General features: G+C 39.0%; 2 protein-coding genes and 1 long non-coding RNA gene across 6 annotated transcripts in view; 2 read left to right on the top strand and 1 right to left on the bottom strand.

The window, feature by feature from the left end:
• Positions 1-17,886, top strand: part of LOC100746425 (microtubule-associated protein Jupiter) — an 87,920-nt gene that overhangs the window by 37,072 nt on the left and 32,962 nt on the right. The gene's annotated exons all lie outside the window — the stretch shown is intronic.
• On the bottom strand, positions 15,610-16,369 carry LOC117152113. The gene is made up of 2 exons (XR_004462371.1): positions 16,282-16,369; positions 15,610-16,203 (listed from the first exon to the last, which is right to left on the bottom strand). It is a non-coding gene; the product is annotated as an uncharacterized LOC117152113 (long non-coding RNA).
• The window catches only part of LOC117152112, a 2,636-nt gene continuing 1,028 nt past the window's right edge, over positions 16,279-17,886 (top strand). The window contains exons 1-2 of one of the 2 annotated variants that reach the window (XR_004462370.1): positions 16,305-16,417; positions 17,795-17,886. Coding sequence is in view for 1 of the 2 variants with exons in the window: in XM_033322787.1 (XP_033178678.1) it covers positions 16,382-16,417 (36 nt within the window). In the remaining variant the exon portion in view is untranslated. Of the gene's footprint in view, positions 16,418-17,794 lie in introns of both variants that reach the window. The other variant, XM_033322787.1, reaches the window with a different exon arrangement.

The following is a 17,886-nucleotide window of genomic DNA, read 5'->3' as shown; positions in this document are numbered from 1 at the left end:
AGATTCATTAAGATTACCTATTTCTCATTTCCAATTTCAAGTAGTATGTAAGTTTCCAGATGTATTCAAAGTTACCCAAATTTTCTATTATTTAGAATTGTCAAAATTTCCAATCATTTAAAACCTCTTTAAGTGATAAACGAAATTTTCTCTCAGAAAAAATCACGTACTATTTCGATCACTTTAGCCCCAAAAGCATAAGAAATGTTCCATCGTTCAAAATTACCCAAATTTTCTTATTTAAATCTGCCTGAATACTCGATTACTCGAAATTACCAAAATTCTCGCACGATGCATATTATACCACACCCACGTGGACAAATTTCGTGGTCGACGAATCTCCCCTTTTGCGATATTTCCGACAAAATCGTTGGCCATAACGCGCAAGAATGACCTGGGTGCGGTCATGCAGCGAGGGCCGAAATCATTATCATCATCGTCATATTCTCGCCTCTCGGTGATCAGAGAGGGAAAGAGAGAGAGATAGAGAGAGAAAGAGAACACAATAACGCGTCACGAAACATACAACCGGATGTTACTGCATCGGTCGCCTCATTGTCTCCGCGAGTAAAGCTTCAAGGCTGCCATCGAAGCGTCTCTTCCTGTCCCTCAGAAGCAGAGTTCTCTCTGAATGACTGCGAAGCTTCTTCGTCCATCCGAAGAAAGTCGATGGAGAACGGCGGCTTTAACCCATGATGAATCGCTTGTATGTCGCTTTTGTTGCTCGATCGCCGCTGATTGATACGCACAGGGCCCGATTACAATGCCTAATAAATTGCGCGTCGCTCTTTCTGACGTGCTCGTGCTGCTTCTTTCGTTTAATAGAAATCTATTTGTTCGATGAATCTCGGGAATCGGCGAAAGAAAATCGAAGATAGCGAAAGCGTTATTTTTCAATGGTAGCAGTAACGTACTGGTAGAAGGAACACTACTGTGAAACGGATAATTTATATAGGATGGTCTCGTTGGTTTTCGCGTGGAATTTTACTAGCGTGTTTCGTGCATAAAAATGGATTATTATTAAATATTTTATTAGGAAAATTATTTGAGACACATACATGGGGATGTGCACTATATTATCTTATATCTGTAGTAATTGTACGAACACGTAAATATGTTTATTAAGAAAAGAGTATACGTATGAATATAGTTAGAATTCGACATTTTAACCACATTTTTACCAAAAATCTAAACATTACTTTGTGATCGTATACTTGTCAACACTTTCGTACACCAAATACGAACATCATTTACTTATTGAACCTCTATATCAAGATCATTGTTGTTTCACATGTTACATTTAACTCTATACTATAATATTTCTAAACTTATGAACAACTTATACGATTTTATATTTCTAATTTACTTCCAACTACAAAGTATAGCATTAAGCTTTGGAAGAAACACGGAAACCTTGACGAGACACCTTGTATAAATTCCTCTAGATAGAAGACGTGAGAAATCGAGCGATTGGTCGATCGCCCGGTAGTTATAAGCTATAACGCTGTTCGACCGATTGTTGCAGTATGGTCCGAACTTCCGCGGTTAAACGTTCGAAGTAACAGGATTTTTGTAAACGGTGCACACGTTTACTTTCGCCGACATTGAAGACTTGTTTTCCGCACTCCGTAAATCGCGAACGAAACGACGCGCGAATCGATGCTCTCTTACGCCAGTTTCTCGTTCCGCGCTTGTATAAACGATTCACTTGCGAATCTAATGAAACGTCCGACTGCGAATTTACGATCTCACGTTCATCGTGCTTTACACGCTTTCTCTTTATTTTATAATTATTTCGAAACGCGTCGTGGAAAATCAACGACTGCCAGGTAAATCGTAACTAACGCGTAAATTGTTAATCATCGACGGGCGCGGAAAGTTTGCTTTGCCTTTTTACGTTTTTACATTTTTTCCCCTCTGTGTCTTTTATCTCTTCTTATTTTCAAATCACGGTGAAACTAACCGCTAATATTTTTCGCTTTTACAGTCGAAGTTTTCTGTAAATTTATTCGCTTCCGAGTAATCTCTGTCTTTTTTCTTCTCCTTCTTTTTTTGTTTTTTCGTGGGGACAATGTTAAACGTTCTGAAGAATTTCACCGTTCCGATTTCCTACTTCCTCTTTCATTAAAGGTGTTTCATAACGAGTACACTTTGATATTTATGCGCGTGACTACGTAATTCAATTAACAAGTTCCGTGGGCTGTCGGCGACCCACGGTAGCCGGCGGAAGTAAAACTTCCATTAAGCGAGCAAGAATATGACGAAGTGTAGAAATCTTTAGGCAAATGGATTTTTCTTGGCTACTTCTGGTGTACTTTTATGGTAAACGATAAACCTCTGTTATACTTGCTTTAATTCTCGATGTCAGAGAAAAATACAAACCTTTACTGTTCCTTCTTCTCATACACGATATTTTTTTCTATACGACTCAAAGAAGTTCTTTATCTTTGCTTAACTAAGTACTCCAAATATTCCAAATATTATAAGATAATATCCAATATTCTTTACATTTCAAGTAGTATTTTAAAGGTATTTTAAAATAACACTCTTTATTCAGAATATCCCAAATATTCTAAAATATTATTCTCATTCGTATCTAGCTTAGAAGCTAAAATTATTATCTCGCGCAAACGTCACATTTCCACAATTATATAAATATTTCAAGTAATTATTTAACATAAACTTCTAGTAGGACGCGTTCTTCTGTCTTTTCAAGTAATAGAGTAACATTTCCAATGTGTCACGCTTGGAAAGAAAAAACGAATTCAATGTTCGTATACACGCACGATTTCTAACTTCCTGCAAGCTATCGGGTACCGTTTGTCAAATGTTGACGCGTGCAGCGTTATCGAGCACGAGCCGGTGCATCATTCGAATCCTAATGAATTTCAATCTGTTCATCGTTTATGTTCGTGCTTCTTCAAGGGTTGGGCATATCTTACTATACGAATATTAAATCGTGAACCGACACACGCAACGAATAATCATCGTAACCTGTTTCTGCCTCTTCTTCTTTCAAATTGTTTCGTTGAATTTAAAACGTCTCTTGGCAAAGTCTTTCTCTCTCTCTTTTTCTTTCTTTTCTTCTTTTTTTTTTATACAGAGAAAAGGATATTTCTTGTCAGAGTTCATTAACTGCGATAAAGTCTCACTTATCAGACGCTTAATTGACTCGGTACCGGTGAGTCATATGGTGTTCAATATTGATACGCGTATCGAGGTATCCAGCTTTAGGTCGTTGTACCTTTGAGTCAGTATTGTAGATCCAGGCACCACCCTTGTTTGCCCGTCCCTTTTCTCATTTTACATCATCTCGATTGTCACTCGTAAACGCATTGACGCGTGATTATTTTATCACCTGCATCGCGTCTCTTGAAAAGCTTTTGATTATCGAATCGCATTTTTGAAAAGTCGTACAATTCAAACGGCATTAAAAGACGTAGATAAATATTTTAATAAGCTTTAAGAAGTGCCGTGTTCAAATCCCAATTAAATTTGTAAAGTACAGGAGGTTTGAAGAAATTAAATTAGTCTGAGCACCGTTGAAAGATCACAAATCACTCGCTTTTCGTGTCAGACGGATTACCGGTAGAATATTCAATACAAAATGAGGTTACAATCTAAGAGGATGACATTAAAATCTCTTTTTAACGCAACGATAATCTCGCAATAAACATAACTGTAAGCTTATCTTTTTATTCGCTGTAATAATCGCGCGAAACATTTCCCATTAATGTCATTGATATTCATGCGCGTGCCGAAATTCTGTTACGTAGCCCCATTCATCGTATTCATGCGAAATGAACACTGTAACGGTTCCAACGATTTCGAGCATCGCCACTTCCGCCACGATCCTCCACTTCCGTCGTGCATCTTGCTCCCTCTCAGTGATTATCAAGGAGATACACGGAGTTTGTGACGCGATGACGCGGCGCTTATATCAAAAGAAATAAACTCGTGCGGACTAACGATCGATCAGCTGTGCAATTTTGTATTTACGTTGGATAATTTGACGAAGAAACGGGCGAAACCGATGGAAATATACTTGGAGCTTCGAACACGGAGCAAAGAACACGGCTGAATTTGCTGATCGATTTCTTTCATAAACGCAGTACACGGGTTTTTGCCTTCGTTCTTATCGTTACAATGATAAGATACCTTCGCCTCGAACTTGATTCCACTTCCATACAAGTGATCCTTAGCACTTCGTAATTGTCAGAGATCGCATCTCCGATTGTCTTTACGCGTCTCGACCTATGTACCAGGTACGACAGTTTTCTCTTGTTCAACAGACATACAAATTTCATATGAGTTTGTTTGAAACTAGGACTCCGAACATTTGTATTTTTAATCAAATTCGTTCTCAAATATATAACGTAAAAGTAATTCTAACCAAAGTGGTATGACAAAGGTCGTTAAATATACACAATCACGTTTCCATTCCAATAGAAGCGAATATTAATTTTGATGAATAGTAGCCGCGTAATTTTACTTGTCGTAAGAACAAAAAATCTGAGAACCTTCTATTTTACGAGTTTGTTAGTTCCGGTAGTAAAGAACTCGCCCTATTTTATGAACCGCAAAAGCCTCATCAGAAATACCGGGATATGATTTACAGGAGTATTCTAGTTGACAAAAAATCACTCGAAACCTTCGCATCGTCTTAACTTAACCAACCAATCAAGCAGATAGACGATCATCCGTTTCACGAGAGTCGATCCAATCTGTTTTGCAGACTTGGAGCTAATATCAATCCTTGTCAACTTATTAACAAGGTGTCGCAACCGAGTAGATAACAAAACGATCGTTAACAGGGCATTAAAAGACTGTCGCCGCAGGGTATCTCCGGCATCGAGATCCTCTGGCATCCTCTCCGAGGAACACGCATCGCTCTCGATTGCTCGTCGACGCTGCGTCATTATTCTCTAACCGATTCCAAGCTCATCTTTCGCGCTAAACGAAGGTATTGGCACGGAGTAACTTTCCTTCTGAAATTTGATGTAGATTTCTAGAAAGGCACGATTCTTTTGTTACTTTGGTAATTATCGATATCTCGGCCACTTTGTGGATTTCGATGATTTTTGGATATATCGTGGCAACGACATCAAAGTATAACAATTAGAATATCAATTAGGTAACTAATACCGACGCATACGGTGCCACGGACGCACAATTATTAACAAAATTCATTGTAGCGTTAACACATAGGGGCTTTTTCGAATATCTCGAAAACTAAGGTCCAACAGCGTTTGATGTGTAGGGAAAAAGTTGTTCAAAGTGTCGATTTCTACAACATATTCAAAAATAGTTTAAATCAGCGAAGTATGTGAAATTATCGATATTTATCGTTACTTCCAAATATAACTTTTGGATTTAAAGTTCAAACCAGTAAGGGTTGAAACAGATTATGATATCGATTTCGGTTTTTAAAATAATTATGCAGAACATTTATTCTGAGTAAATTTAGAGACGAATATTTCATTACACTTGACAGAAAAGATTGGGATGTTCCTCTGAATGGCACTGGTGACCGATTGAGATTCACGTTGCACCCAAACTATGAAACTTCAGTTTTAACGATTCATTCTGATTAGCTACACAGCCAGTTAGAATCGCTGCCAACAACTAGATAAACTTCTTCAAGTATAAATTTATTAAATCCAGGGAAAATTCTTTACTTGAAGATTCGTAGAAAATGCTAACAAAATTAATAGAATATTCGAGGTGGATAAAAATGGAAAGGAGACTCCAAACTTTTGTACGATAATGTAGGTATGTGGTTTCTCTGATCTGTGATGGAAGAAAATATCGCGAGCGTGCCAGCGGCGATTTACCGTGGTCGTTCAACGAAATGACGCTCCGCTCCGTCATTTCGTCACGGTGAATCCCGCGAGTAACGTCGTTGCCTCGCGTCCATTAGCCACATTGTAACCGGATTTCCCATGAAACCAACCACCGTTCGCGTCTGGCTTGTCTCTCCTTGCTCTGCCTTACCTTTTCTTGTCTCCGGGAGCATGCGTCGGGTATTTAATTTTGCTTGCTGTGTTTGCGAGGTGCACTTGGAAAAATGGTGTGGATTTATGGGCTGGTTTTGTTTGGATTCCTCGCGTCGTTCGTTCTTACGCGGAAGATTGGTGTTTTTACAGTATGCTTCGACTTGCTATGGCGCCCGTGTTCGGACCAGTTCCCGCAAGGGTGCTGCGGTGCCCACTGTTGGGCGACGAGTTCATTCCTCGTCGATGGCTTTGTTAGGAATCATCTTATATTCTACCTGTGGTCTTCGGATTAATACAGTTTTGAATTTTTATCTTTAATTCTTGGTAGCAAGATCATCGAATGCAAGTCAGTGATAGTGATTTGGAGTAACAAGCAGTAAGAAGATATTTCGAAGATATTTTAAAATAGAACGAATCTGTTAATAAATGAATTTTCATACAGATAGGTTTAGTTAACTTATGTTCGTTACATAATTAGCCAAAGTTCTGGTGAAAATAATTAAGTGTCTTGCAAGCCCGAAGATACTTCCTACGTGCAAGTAGTATCCAACGGAAAGAAATTTTTAGCGATTTGAAGTTACAAGAATTAGTGTGAGCAAAGGGTAGATGTTTCCGCGTGTTCCAGGGAGAAGTACATTTTTATAACGAAAACACGTAGGAGTTTTTCTCGTATTTCTGCTACATATTATTTATCCAATTTCGCGTTATTCCACAGAGTCGCTAAAGGAATCTTAGAATCGGCTATTTCGACGACGATAGCTTAGCGAGTTTCCACTCTCTCGAATGCTCATCTTCAAGTAGCTGCACGGTTCGTCAAAAATGGTCAAACGATCGTTCGAATCTGTAAGATCTTAGACTTTCACGCGGGACAAACAAGGGTTTCAGGAAAAGTTCGAACGGTTGATAGAAAGTATATAATACCGATCGTTCCATGGTTCACTGATGAGCTATGTCAGCTCTGGCCTGGCCGCGTCGCTATAAATTTTAATTTACGCCTGGTAACGGCTAATTACACAACAATGACACTCGGTAGACGGTCCGTAGCCCGTTTGACTCGCGAGAATTTCACTCTTCGAGACAAGTCCGTGTTCTCTCTGTTTTATTCGCTCTAGATTAGGGCCTCGGATCTAACCGTAAATTTCACCGGGAGTCTACGAACCTTCTGAACCTACTCCAAGAACGATTACAGAGAAACACGCCACCACGGTGAAGAGTACAGTTGTACAGAAGCCGCTAATGGAATCGATGCAGGGACCCCTAGTCATTCGGGTCACCGTTTGTACGAAGAACTTTAGTAACAGGCATAGATGTACCGTGGCGCGGTACGATTTCAATCAATGCGTCGCATTCGCGGTGATTAAAGGATGATTACTTGCCTCCACGTTCCTTTCGGAATCTTGGATAGCGTTGCGATCATCGCAGTGCCGTTTTTTCTACTACTGTACACGGTTCTTCGATGTCCACGTATTTAGAAACGATAAATGTTAGGTGGATTTAGATTGAAGATTTATGAAAATCCATACTTTATGAAGAGTTTATTATATTTAGTGTTGCCTGTTGGCTTCTATGTTGGATTTTATTAATTTGGAATTTTTATAATCACAGCATACCATCGACATACACTGCACTTATGTCTACAATCTACCAACCAATTTAACTTATTTCATCAACCGAGGTTTAACATTTGCAACTATCTCTCCGTCTAACCAAGTATCGCAACCTGTACAGTCTCCTAGACATACACCGTTACACACAACCATACTTTCACCATCGCACAACTCTTCGATCACTTGGCTTACTCGAAACCGCGTTGAACCGATCGTGGCAACGTAACTATGGTTATGGAACTTTTTCGCAAATTTCTTTTTCCTTATGATGGCGCGACGGTATTAATCTCTTGAGCGCCGTGGGTGCTCGTAAACGTTCAACAAACACGGCCGCCACGCGCGCCACGGGTATTTTCAGACAATCGACGAATTTATTCGCCTCGACATCGTGGGCGTTCGTAAGTGCTAAGCGAGCACATTCGTCACGTCCCGTGAGGGCCTTTTGTCCGCTCGATAATACCATTGACCCTTGCCCCAACGTGCTTATCCCGCGGAGACGTTCGATAGATCGATGTACACGATGATTTACTCGTTCGGAAAAACGGAAGTGTCAGCTGGTAATTCGAGGCTCGCGTTTGCCTCTGTTCAATGTGTAACTTGCAGTACCGCGTACGATAGTTACTCAAATGTTTGATTAGTGCGATATACTGGGTGTTTGGAAATGATTTCACGGGTTTGTTGATAAATTAAGATGGAAGGTGCTCGATAAAAGTAAGATTGATCGTGATGCGAGCTTAGGACATTTCATGGTATGGGAAGTTCTATTTGGATGAATCTAAATTTTCGCTGCAAGTTTGGAGAAAAATATCGTGGAGAAATTTTGTACAAAATGTCTAATTGTTTCTGCGAGTAACTTTCCCAAAAATTTTTTTAATATTTTATGTCATCTGTTTTATCATCCTAGTTTCCATGGAATCACCATGTATAAATCATTGTTCGTTTAATATCTGCTACCGATTAATTCTAAAAATTTGCCACTTTCTATCTTCTTGTAGGTATTTCGAGTCAAGCAGACATCAAGGTCTGCTTGGCAATTAAAAAATGCATGTTCCCGGTAAAAGAAACTGCGAGTGTAGTAATGAATATCGAAGATGACAAGCCATTAGGGCCACGCTTTCTTTCAATGGGATCGCGAGAAACCACAGCCGGTGAAAATGTCCCGTTTCCGTGGCGACTCGCCACCCATGAAGCCACTCTGCCCCGACTAATATTCGATTCAGGATATTACTCGGCCCCGTATCGAGGTGCAACAGACAGAAGAATCGAATGGTACGTTTCCGGTGGTCGTCGGTCACGTCCAGGCAAGACTAATGTATGATTTATTGTCGATTTGTATCTCGTAACCGATTTCTTTGGTACGGTTTATGCAAATCGCAGTCGGATTTATCGTCGATCCAAAGACGAACAACGAGAAATGCAAACCGAGAGATGCAAGTAGACTCGGAAGCGGCCAATAAACCGCGGATTAATACGTCGTGTGTATACATTAAGTATGAAGCTGTCGGATTTACTTGGTGAATTTCTCTGAAAGTCGAGAAAACGATGTGTTACACCAGTATGGAATGCTTTCAGAAATTTCTAGGGATTTCACCTTTTCGTCACGGAGTGGCTTTAAACGGGAAAACACGTTCGATATGTTTGTTCTTCTTTCTTTATTCTTTCTTTCTTTCTTCGTGTTTGACGTGTCACGCTTCACGAGGACGATGACACAGATTGAATCGACGATAGGCTTATTTGGTCTTGCGTTTTGTTTGCTCTTTCTAGCAGTTTCCGTACTCTCCTCCTTTCGTGATAAGGATATGAATAGAGGCACGATTTGTTGTAGGTGTTTCGACGATCTCCAACGTTTTATCGTTTGTTCATCGAGATAATATTATCGGAGATTTATCGTTTAGAATAACAGTTTCAGAATTCGGTTGGATGCTGGTTTTGGCTGCTGGTCTACTATGTGGCAACGTTATAAACGGGAACATGAAACTCCAACTGTAATAGAAATTTTGTTGATTCGAAGTGCCCTTCGGAACATCGAAGTTGCATAGAAGCGGAAACATCGACAAAATTCGGTAGAACTCCAAAAAATAAAATTTTAGTTCGTGTCTTGTTACGCGAACTTCCATCGATTCGGTTCTTTTGTTTGTGAACGAGAAATCACAGATACCGGGGAAGATCTGTGAACTCCTATTATTTAAATGTATTTTTCTTCTCCGATGACTTCGAATAAATAGACTTCTGTATACGAAATATTTGTATATTGTACATATAACGAATCTTTGTGCATTCAAAGTTTAAACGCGCTTAACAACAAAACATGTGCATGTAATCGGGTCCACGAAGTTTCATGCAGCTGAGCATGGACGATGAAAATTCATGAGAAGCTGTTTCCTTTCTGGCTGAAACCGTGTGCACGTGTTATCGGTGATAAGCAACGGGATCGAAACAGCCGGGAGATTAATGAATCGTTGAAAGCGCCGGGAGAGGTCGGTCACCCTTTTTCCAGGGAAACATCGAAAGTAGCATAAATCATCTAGCAGAGATCGCGAACGGTCGAGACGACGTCGAAACCAAGTAACAGTAAGAAAAAAAGCGTTAAGCATAAATTTATTGCTCTATACATTGTCCCCGCCCCGTCGATTCGTTTCAAACCATTTGAATCTAGCTTAATTATAACTCGTTAATCAAAGGATTTCGTTTCAAATGGCAAAGATATAGGTGTGCCGTTATTATTATTTTGGATAAGAATTTTCTCTTTAAAATATCGTTGCGTATTAATTTGAATTAATATTCTTAGATAAAACTTGCGTTCTGACGGTCAATATTCTCTAAATTTTATTTCATTTATCGTTCGATATATCGTTTGTTTTATCAATCTATTATCTTCCTAAATAAATTAATCTCATTATATTAACCTACGTCAATAACAGATGCGTCTTCTTCTGATTGAAGAAACACTATTTGCGCATGTAGTACGCAATCTCGATTGATCGTTGTATGGGGATCGATCAGAGGCTAATTAAGAAGCAAAACGAGGCTCTCACGGCCATATCGTTACAATGCTAGTCTTTATTGCTACGTAGCTACAAGGAATAGATTCGATTTCCCATTTCTTCGCTTCGATGAACCATCACGAAGGCAATCTTTGAACGCTTCTTCCTGGTGGTCTTTGTACCACGCAAAAGACTCACTGTCAAGGTTCTAGGCTCTCGTTCCTTTTTCATGTCTTAAAGACACTCTCTGTGAGACACGCCGTCTAGAATTCCATCGAAATATCAGCGTCAAACATCTCGCTAAATTCTAGACTATCTTGCAAGGAATTACTCGCCCCCTCGCCACTCCAACTTAAGACTTATCTTTTCATCTTCTTAACCGCCTCATTGATAGCTTCGCAGACCTACACCCACTGTGTCTATCCCTCCAACCACTCTGTTGTCCTACATGCAGCTCGGTGACGTAAGTTTGGATTACTCAGACATGAGAATTGATCGCGAAATATCCCTAGCCTTTGCTCAAAATGGACGGAGGAGCTTCTCCAAAGTGTCTAAGACAGAATTTAGAAGTATTAGGATTTGAAATTTCCCAGAATTTGGGATTTCAGGACCTAGAATTTCTAGGGTTTATAATTTTTGAGGTTTTGGAATTTTAGGACCTGGAATTTCTGGGGTTTTAATGTTTTAGAATTTGGAATTTTAGGATTTGCAATCTCTAGGGGTTTAAATTTGTAGGAGTTTGAATTTTAAGGCTTGGAATTCCCAGGGGTTTAAATTTGTAGGAGTTGGAATTTTAGGACCTGGAACTTCTAGGGTTTTCAAGTTTTAGAATTTAGAATTTAAGGACTTAGAATTTCTATGGGTTTAAATTTGTAGGAGTTGGAATTTCAGGATCTAGGATTTCTAAGATTTGCAATCTGTAGGATTAAAAATTTAGGGATTTGCAATTTTTAGAACCTGGAATTTCAAGGTTTGAAGTTTTTAGTATTTTGTAATTTGAAGATTTGTGATGTTTAGGGTTTAAAATTACAAGATTTGGAATATTCAGTATACTGAACGTAACTCTAAACTAGTAAAACACAGTAGCCTACTTATTCCCTATTTATTACCTTAATTATTTCTTATACTCAACTACTCCAAATTCGCCACATGGTCTCCAGTACTTTATCCAACGATAACAAAATGATTCCTCGAGCTGATTTACCACACGAACTCAATTACCTCACACTACTAGCATTACGTGTTCTCGAAGCGGGTTGCATTCGGCAGGCACGACGTAGAGGTATAATCGTAAAAATAAAATATCGCGGATGCCTCGCGATGGTCTAATGTTAGCCCAGCGTATTTTAGCACCGGTGGGCTCTTTCTATTCATTTTGTAGGTTATGTTGTTCACCTCGTGTATACAATGTACAGCAGCTTAGGCTCCCGTCTGTTGGAAAACGGAAGCCGTTTGTGTAACCGCGTTTCGGTACCGTTTCACTAAGAACACGCTCCGCCCATTCGGAGCACCCATTAAACGAACACTGTGGGTTGTGGCATCGAGAATGTACTCACAGTAGCCTACACATTGTAGCAAAGTTTTAAACTAAAGTATTAAGTCGCGGCACCGATTGATGCACTAAGGTTATGTGCTGTAACGTTATTTCGCTTTTCCTACATCGAGATTGTGGCTAGGGTGAAGAGGGTATTTCTTGTTTTCCTAGGATAAAATATATAATGGGATATACACGGGAATATATATGAGATATATTTTACATTGAGAATATTTATTGAATTGTCAAAGCATACTTTTCTTAAAAGAACTGAAGCTAATCTGTGATATATGAAATATTCCTTAACCCCTTGATATGGAATATGCTTGAAATTCGCTGTTTCAGATACATGGATAATATATAGCAGACACGATATACCGGGTGTTCATACATTTAAAAACTTCACGTTCGATTATCTCGAGAGCTACTCATTTTAGGAAGAAACGTTTGAAACAAAAGTTTCACGGTTTCGAGAGGGGAATTCAATTGTGGTGCTGTTTTTTTTATTTTTTAGCTGCTTTCAAGATCGATTGAAGATCAACTTGATTTTTCTTTAAATTTCTTTCTTAAAACCATACATTTTTGTACAGATGCTTATTCTATAAAGAACAAAGAAAGAAGAAGGAACTTTTATGGGAAAGATTTTTTTTAAGGACTTCATCATAAAAAGATATTTACTCGTGTAAAAATGTATTTTAATTTCTCCTTCATCTTTTTAACTTCGTCGAGATCGTGAAACTTTTTGTTTCAAACATTTTTCTCTAAAACGCGTGGTCTTCGAGATAATTGGTCGTTTTCAAACACTCTATATATTCTTTTCACGGTCTATATTTATTAAATTAACATTCATCCCTGGATCGCAACGTCTACAATAATTTATAGATATATGCGCTGCAATGATTACCAGATATACGCTATTAATCATAGTATGCATTCTTATGAATAAGGAGTAGAATGCAAGCAGAAAATTTTAACGATGAAAAAAAGAGTATTTCGAAGATTTTAATAGGGAATAAAAAAGATGAGGGATAAAAAGAAGCATCATAATAAAGACATAAAAAGAGGAAACGCCGCCTACCATACAAAGAAAAAACGAAGGAACGCTGTAAAGACAGGCAGTATGCGTACTATCTCACGACATATAATGCGTGCTCTAATATAACTAATAACCTCGGAAGAAGAGTACGCGAAAAGGTACGTTGAAAAAAAAGAAAATATTCCTGTATTTACCATGGTAAAATGTAGGCGAACGCGATATAACGCGATTCCCACTATAAAACTCGCAAGAAACTACACAAAGAATGAGACCGTATGGTGTGTTTCACGATGAGATTCAACAAATGCTCGTTGGATTCAATGAAAGAGTTAGCCTTGGTAGTCTTTATCGTACAGCGGAAATAAGGTTGGCCACGCAAACGATCGGAGAACCGACCAGTTAAATGCACGCATATTCGTTGCTCCTTAACGAAACATCGTGTAGTGCCGCATAATCGTCTATGGATGATGTTCCTACAATCTGTCTAAACGTTTGTCCGTAAATCAACGTGCAATTAACGTCTAGCGTATTTCCTCGACCCGTTGACTTAACCACCGAATCTTTATGTCGATCTTTAGGCGTGACATTACCGCGGAAATAATTGATAGAATTTATTCGCGACCGGTTTCGATTAAGCTATTCAACCTGTTTGCGAACAAATTTCATTCCAGTGCTAATCGCGCTACCAGCGAATGTTTACACATAGTTTTTGTAAATATTGTTTCGTTTATCGGAGAATAAAATTGCTAGATTTAAAGATATTAAGTGAAATTTCCTGTAAATGCAGTTTTGACGTAAGCAATTTTCGATTGGAATTTTAGTCAGTGATTGGTTAAATGAATAAAATTGCTATACTCAAACATTTTAAATGAAATATCCTGCAAATTGAATTTTTGTTTATTGCGCGCATACTTTGAAGAATAATTAAATTCAATGTCGTATTTGCAGCCGAATTATATTTATTGGAAATTGTAGTTGGTAAGAAATTAACTAAATATCCGCCGGTTGAATCTGTTTGTTTGTATAAGCGTATAATCTCTACATATTTGTATAAGAAGTTATTGATAATATATCGGAATATTATTTAGAATAGAATGATAGTATCTTCAACCGTGTTATTCTATGAATGTAGTAAAAACTTCTATCGACGACTTTTATCACATCTTAATTCGAACAAGATGACTGAGCAGTCTCGTAAAACTGAATACGTTAAGCAGAACATTTCAGAATAAATGTTCCGAGGAAGACTTCAAGGTATACATACATGTATGTAAATGCCTTTCTCACCCTCCGAGTACTCGTCCTAGATACGAGAACAAAGGGAGCTGACTCAGACGTAGCTTCCCCTTGCTGCCCATCCAGCGTAAATATCTTGCAGATTTTCCGACGAGAATCGTGTTTATAATCGCGGAAATCAAATATTTACAACCTGTTTCAATTGTTGAACACCGGTTGAGAGTATTAAAATGTGTTCAACAATTACTGAACGTTTAATTAAAGCAGAATCCTTATAACAGAGAAGAGTTAAATTAAAAAGATTAGATAATTTAAAATATGCACTAGAGTATCACGTTTAGAATTCTGAGTTTATGAAACTCATCGTTAGTTAGGATTATTATTAGATTATTATTATGGAATCTTAAAATTCTAGCTTATTAACAACGATATCTAGTAAGAGTAATGATAATAATAAATGTAGCGTAACATTTTAAATTGACGCGAAATTCCGAGTCACCATATTTTATAAATCTAACTTTAAGTTAGAAGGATTTATTTTACAAGCCTAACTATACTGACGAATTACGGTTTATCGTAAACGATTTGCAAAACCAAAGGAAAAGCCTTCGAGCTTTAATTCTTGTTACTTTTAGATTAAATCCCTGTTTATGGAAAGGAATAATAAATAGCGTTTTGCTACCCTAATGTCAAAACACGTCCACAAAACGATTTCGGTATTCCCAGATGATTAGTCATCGAATAAACATCGATCCATCTGCACTTCACAGGCGTCGACAAAATTACCAACTCGGCGGCTCATCCCTTAAGCTCGGTTTCCAGTAACGCGATGCCTCTGGCAACGTGCTGGAAGTCAGTGGGGGAAAGGGCGGGCAATTTAATCAGTCGATTACTCGAGCCGCGCCACGGGGACGGCCGAAAAACATCCCGAATCGGTCTTCCCGGTGGATGTAACCCTCTCCCGTGTCCCTTCGGAAACGAACCGTGGAAACCCTTAAAATTTCTCATCGATCGCGAAATCCTTTTTATGTCCTTGTCCAATTCGCAGGAGGCGAATAAATAAGAGAATGATTCTTCAGAAACGTCTACGTTTTACGTTATTTCCTTTTCTTAATTTTTAAATTTTCATATTTTGGATCAAAAACACTGATTTACCTTTTCATAGTATAAAGATACGATGGAAAATTCAGGATTTTTGCACTAAACCATTTTTTGCACTAAAACTCCATATAGCCCTTTCAATCCTTTTTCGTGCAAATTCTATGAAATATCACATAAATTATTAATGTTTTATCCAACTTTCTGTAATAAAAAGATTAAAGGAGTTGGTTTGATTCATGCGCGTTATTAATCACAAGCGAATCGGTACAGAGCATTAAACGAGATTCGGACCGCGAAAGGGTTAAACCATCCGTCACGCGAACCGGCTGCGCGAGCTAACGTTATTTTTCTCATTTAATCATAGCGCACGCACCGTGAACGTTTTTCACGATGTATACGGTACATTGTAGCACAGTTCTCGCGGATGACAGTATTTTCTCCAGTATGCTCGCGTGTCACGTCGAATAACACGCGCGACAAACCGACCGTGCGTCTCTCCGCTGTGTAATCGCGATTGAGACACGGTGAACGTTGCTTTTTGAGCTTCGTTGCTCGTTAATGGCGGTGCGTGACGCGGTGGAATCGCGAATCGATGGAAGAATAGCAAAAGAATTTTTGAAAGCGGGATACCAGTTCTCTCTTCACTTTCTTGTCGTGTGTTGTTAGTGTCCTGACGTCCAGCGACAACCTTTGTGCGCCATTTTATTCTCTATATGGACGATTAATGCGATATTGTACGCATGAGGATGTCGGTGATTTCGATGATTATTATGCACGGTTTACTTACGGTTTATGGTCGATGGGAAACGCTTGGAGAGCGTAGAATTTGGGTTTAAAAATGTTCTCAGAGATTGACGTGACTGTTACGGAATTAGTAATGGCTGAGCATGGTAGATACCATAGGTGGTATTGATATAATATGGGTAAACATTTCTTAAGCTTTCTAGGCTATTGATTTTACATAGGACTCGGTGAATGCGCCTGTAGAGGCTCTGTGCCGATAGAAGGCATCGTAAATACTTCTAAGAGGGATTTTTTCTTCTTTCGAGCTTATTTATAAAATCATAGAGGTACTAGCTTTTGAAAGAACTAAGCTACATATATATCGTAATTTTTTCTTTTTTATGTCAGCTCTTTCATCCTTAGAAATTGAATAATCATTTAGTGGAAACGTATGATACATCCTTTGATAGTATCTATACAAATATTATGTTTAATTACGCAAGATATCTTAATGTTTTCATACAAACGCGTCTTCATACACAGAGTCATATCTATCATCTGCCAAAGACATTCTAATATCTCGAAACCTCATCTTCCACTCTGTGTACAATATTTATCAGCGTTCACCCCATTTCAAAGAGCCGGGAGTGTTCAACTGTTTAACCGGTTCAATGTCAGCGAATCGCAAGCTAATTAAGAACCATATGCCAAAAGCGTTCCACTAGTGTTTTCTGTCTTATTACTCTAGCAATGGGTTAGGTCGTTAAGGTTATCCCTTTATTCGGAAACTAAGCGAGAATGTCTTCTCACGTCATCTCACGTCTTCTTACGTCTAATTGTGTCTGTTCGCGTCTGATCGCATCTACTTGCACTTCTCTTCACGTTTATTCGTGTCTAGTTAACCGCCCTGCGTTTATTTCTACGTCTTGCTTTTGTCGAATTTACACACGTTTAGTTGCCTTTCTTGATGTTTAATTGCATCTAGTTATCTTTGTGCACGTGTATTTGTGACTAGTTGCTTCTCTTCATATTTATTCTTACGTCTAATTGCCCCTGTTTGCGCCATACTCATTAGCATATGGTTTCTTCTTTTTGCGTCTACTTTGCGTCAAGCTACATTTTTTTCGCATAATCTCGTTTCTAGTTGGTGATTTTCGCGTTCACTCGCATCTGTGTAACCCTGTTCGTATCTACTCACGTCTAGTCACGTCTATCCACATTTATTCTTACATCCACTTGCTCTTCTTTGCGTTCACTCGTATCTACTCGTGTTTAGTCGCCCCTTCTAGCATTTGTTTGCATCTAATTACCTCTATTCGAATTTACTAGCATCTACTCATGTCTTTTTACATTTACGCATATTTAATCGGCCCTCTTTGCATTTTATTCGCATCTACTCGCTTCTCTTCGAATTTTGTCGCTTCCGCCACCGTCTACCCTCCTCTGGCGGCGTCGAAAGGCATCCCTAACGATCGGCGCAACCCTTGACGCCGGCCAGCGTTCTCCACCTCCCCGCTTCTCTCTGTCCCTTTTCACCCTTCCCTCCACTTTCTCTTCTCTCCTCTTCTCTCCTCTAGGGCGCTCATTATCTCCGGTGTGCGTTCCGTTGTTAGCGCACGTGCATCGGCGTGCACATGCGGCGAGAACGCGACGACGCGATGCCTACGCG

The sequence above is a fragment of the Bombus impatiens genome, unplaced genomic scaffold, assembly GCF_000188095.3.
Source record: "Bombus impatiens unplaced genomic scaffold, BIMP_2.2 scf_0665, whole genome shotgun sequence".
In the NCBI taxonomy this organism is placed as follows: Eukaryota; Metazoa; Arthropoda; class Insecta; order Hymenoptera; family Apidae; genus Bombus; species Bombus impatiens.
This window is presented reverse-complemented; position numbering and strand designations above follow the sequence as displayed.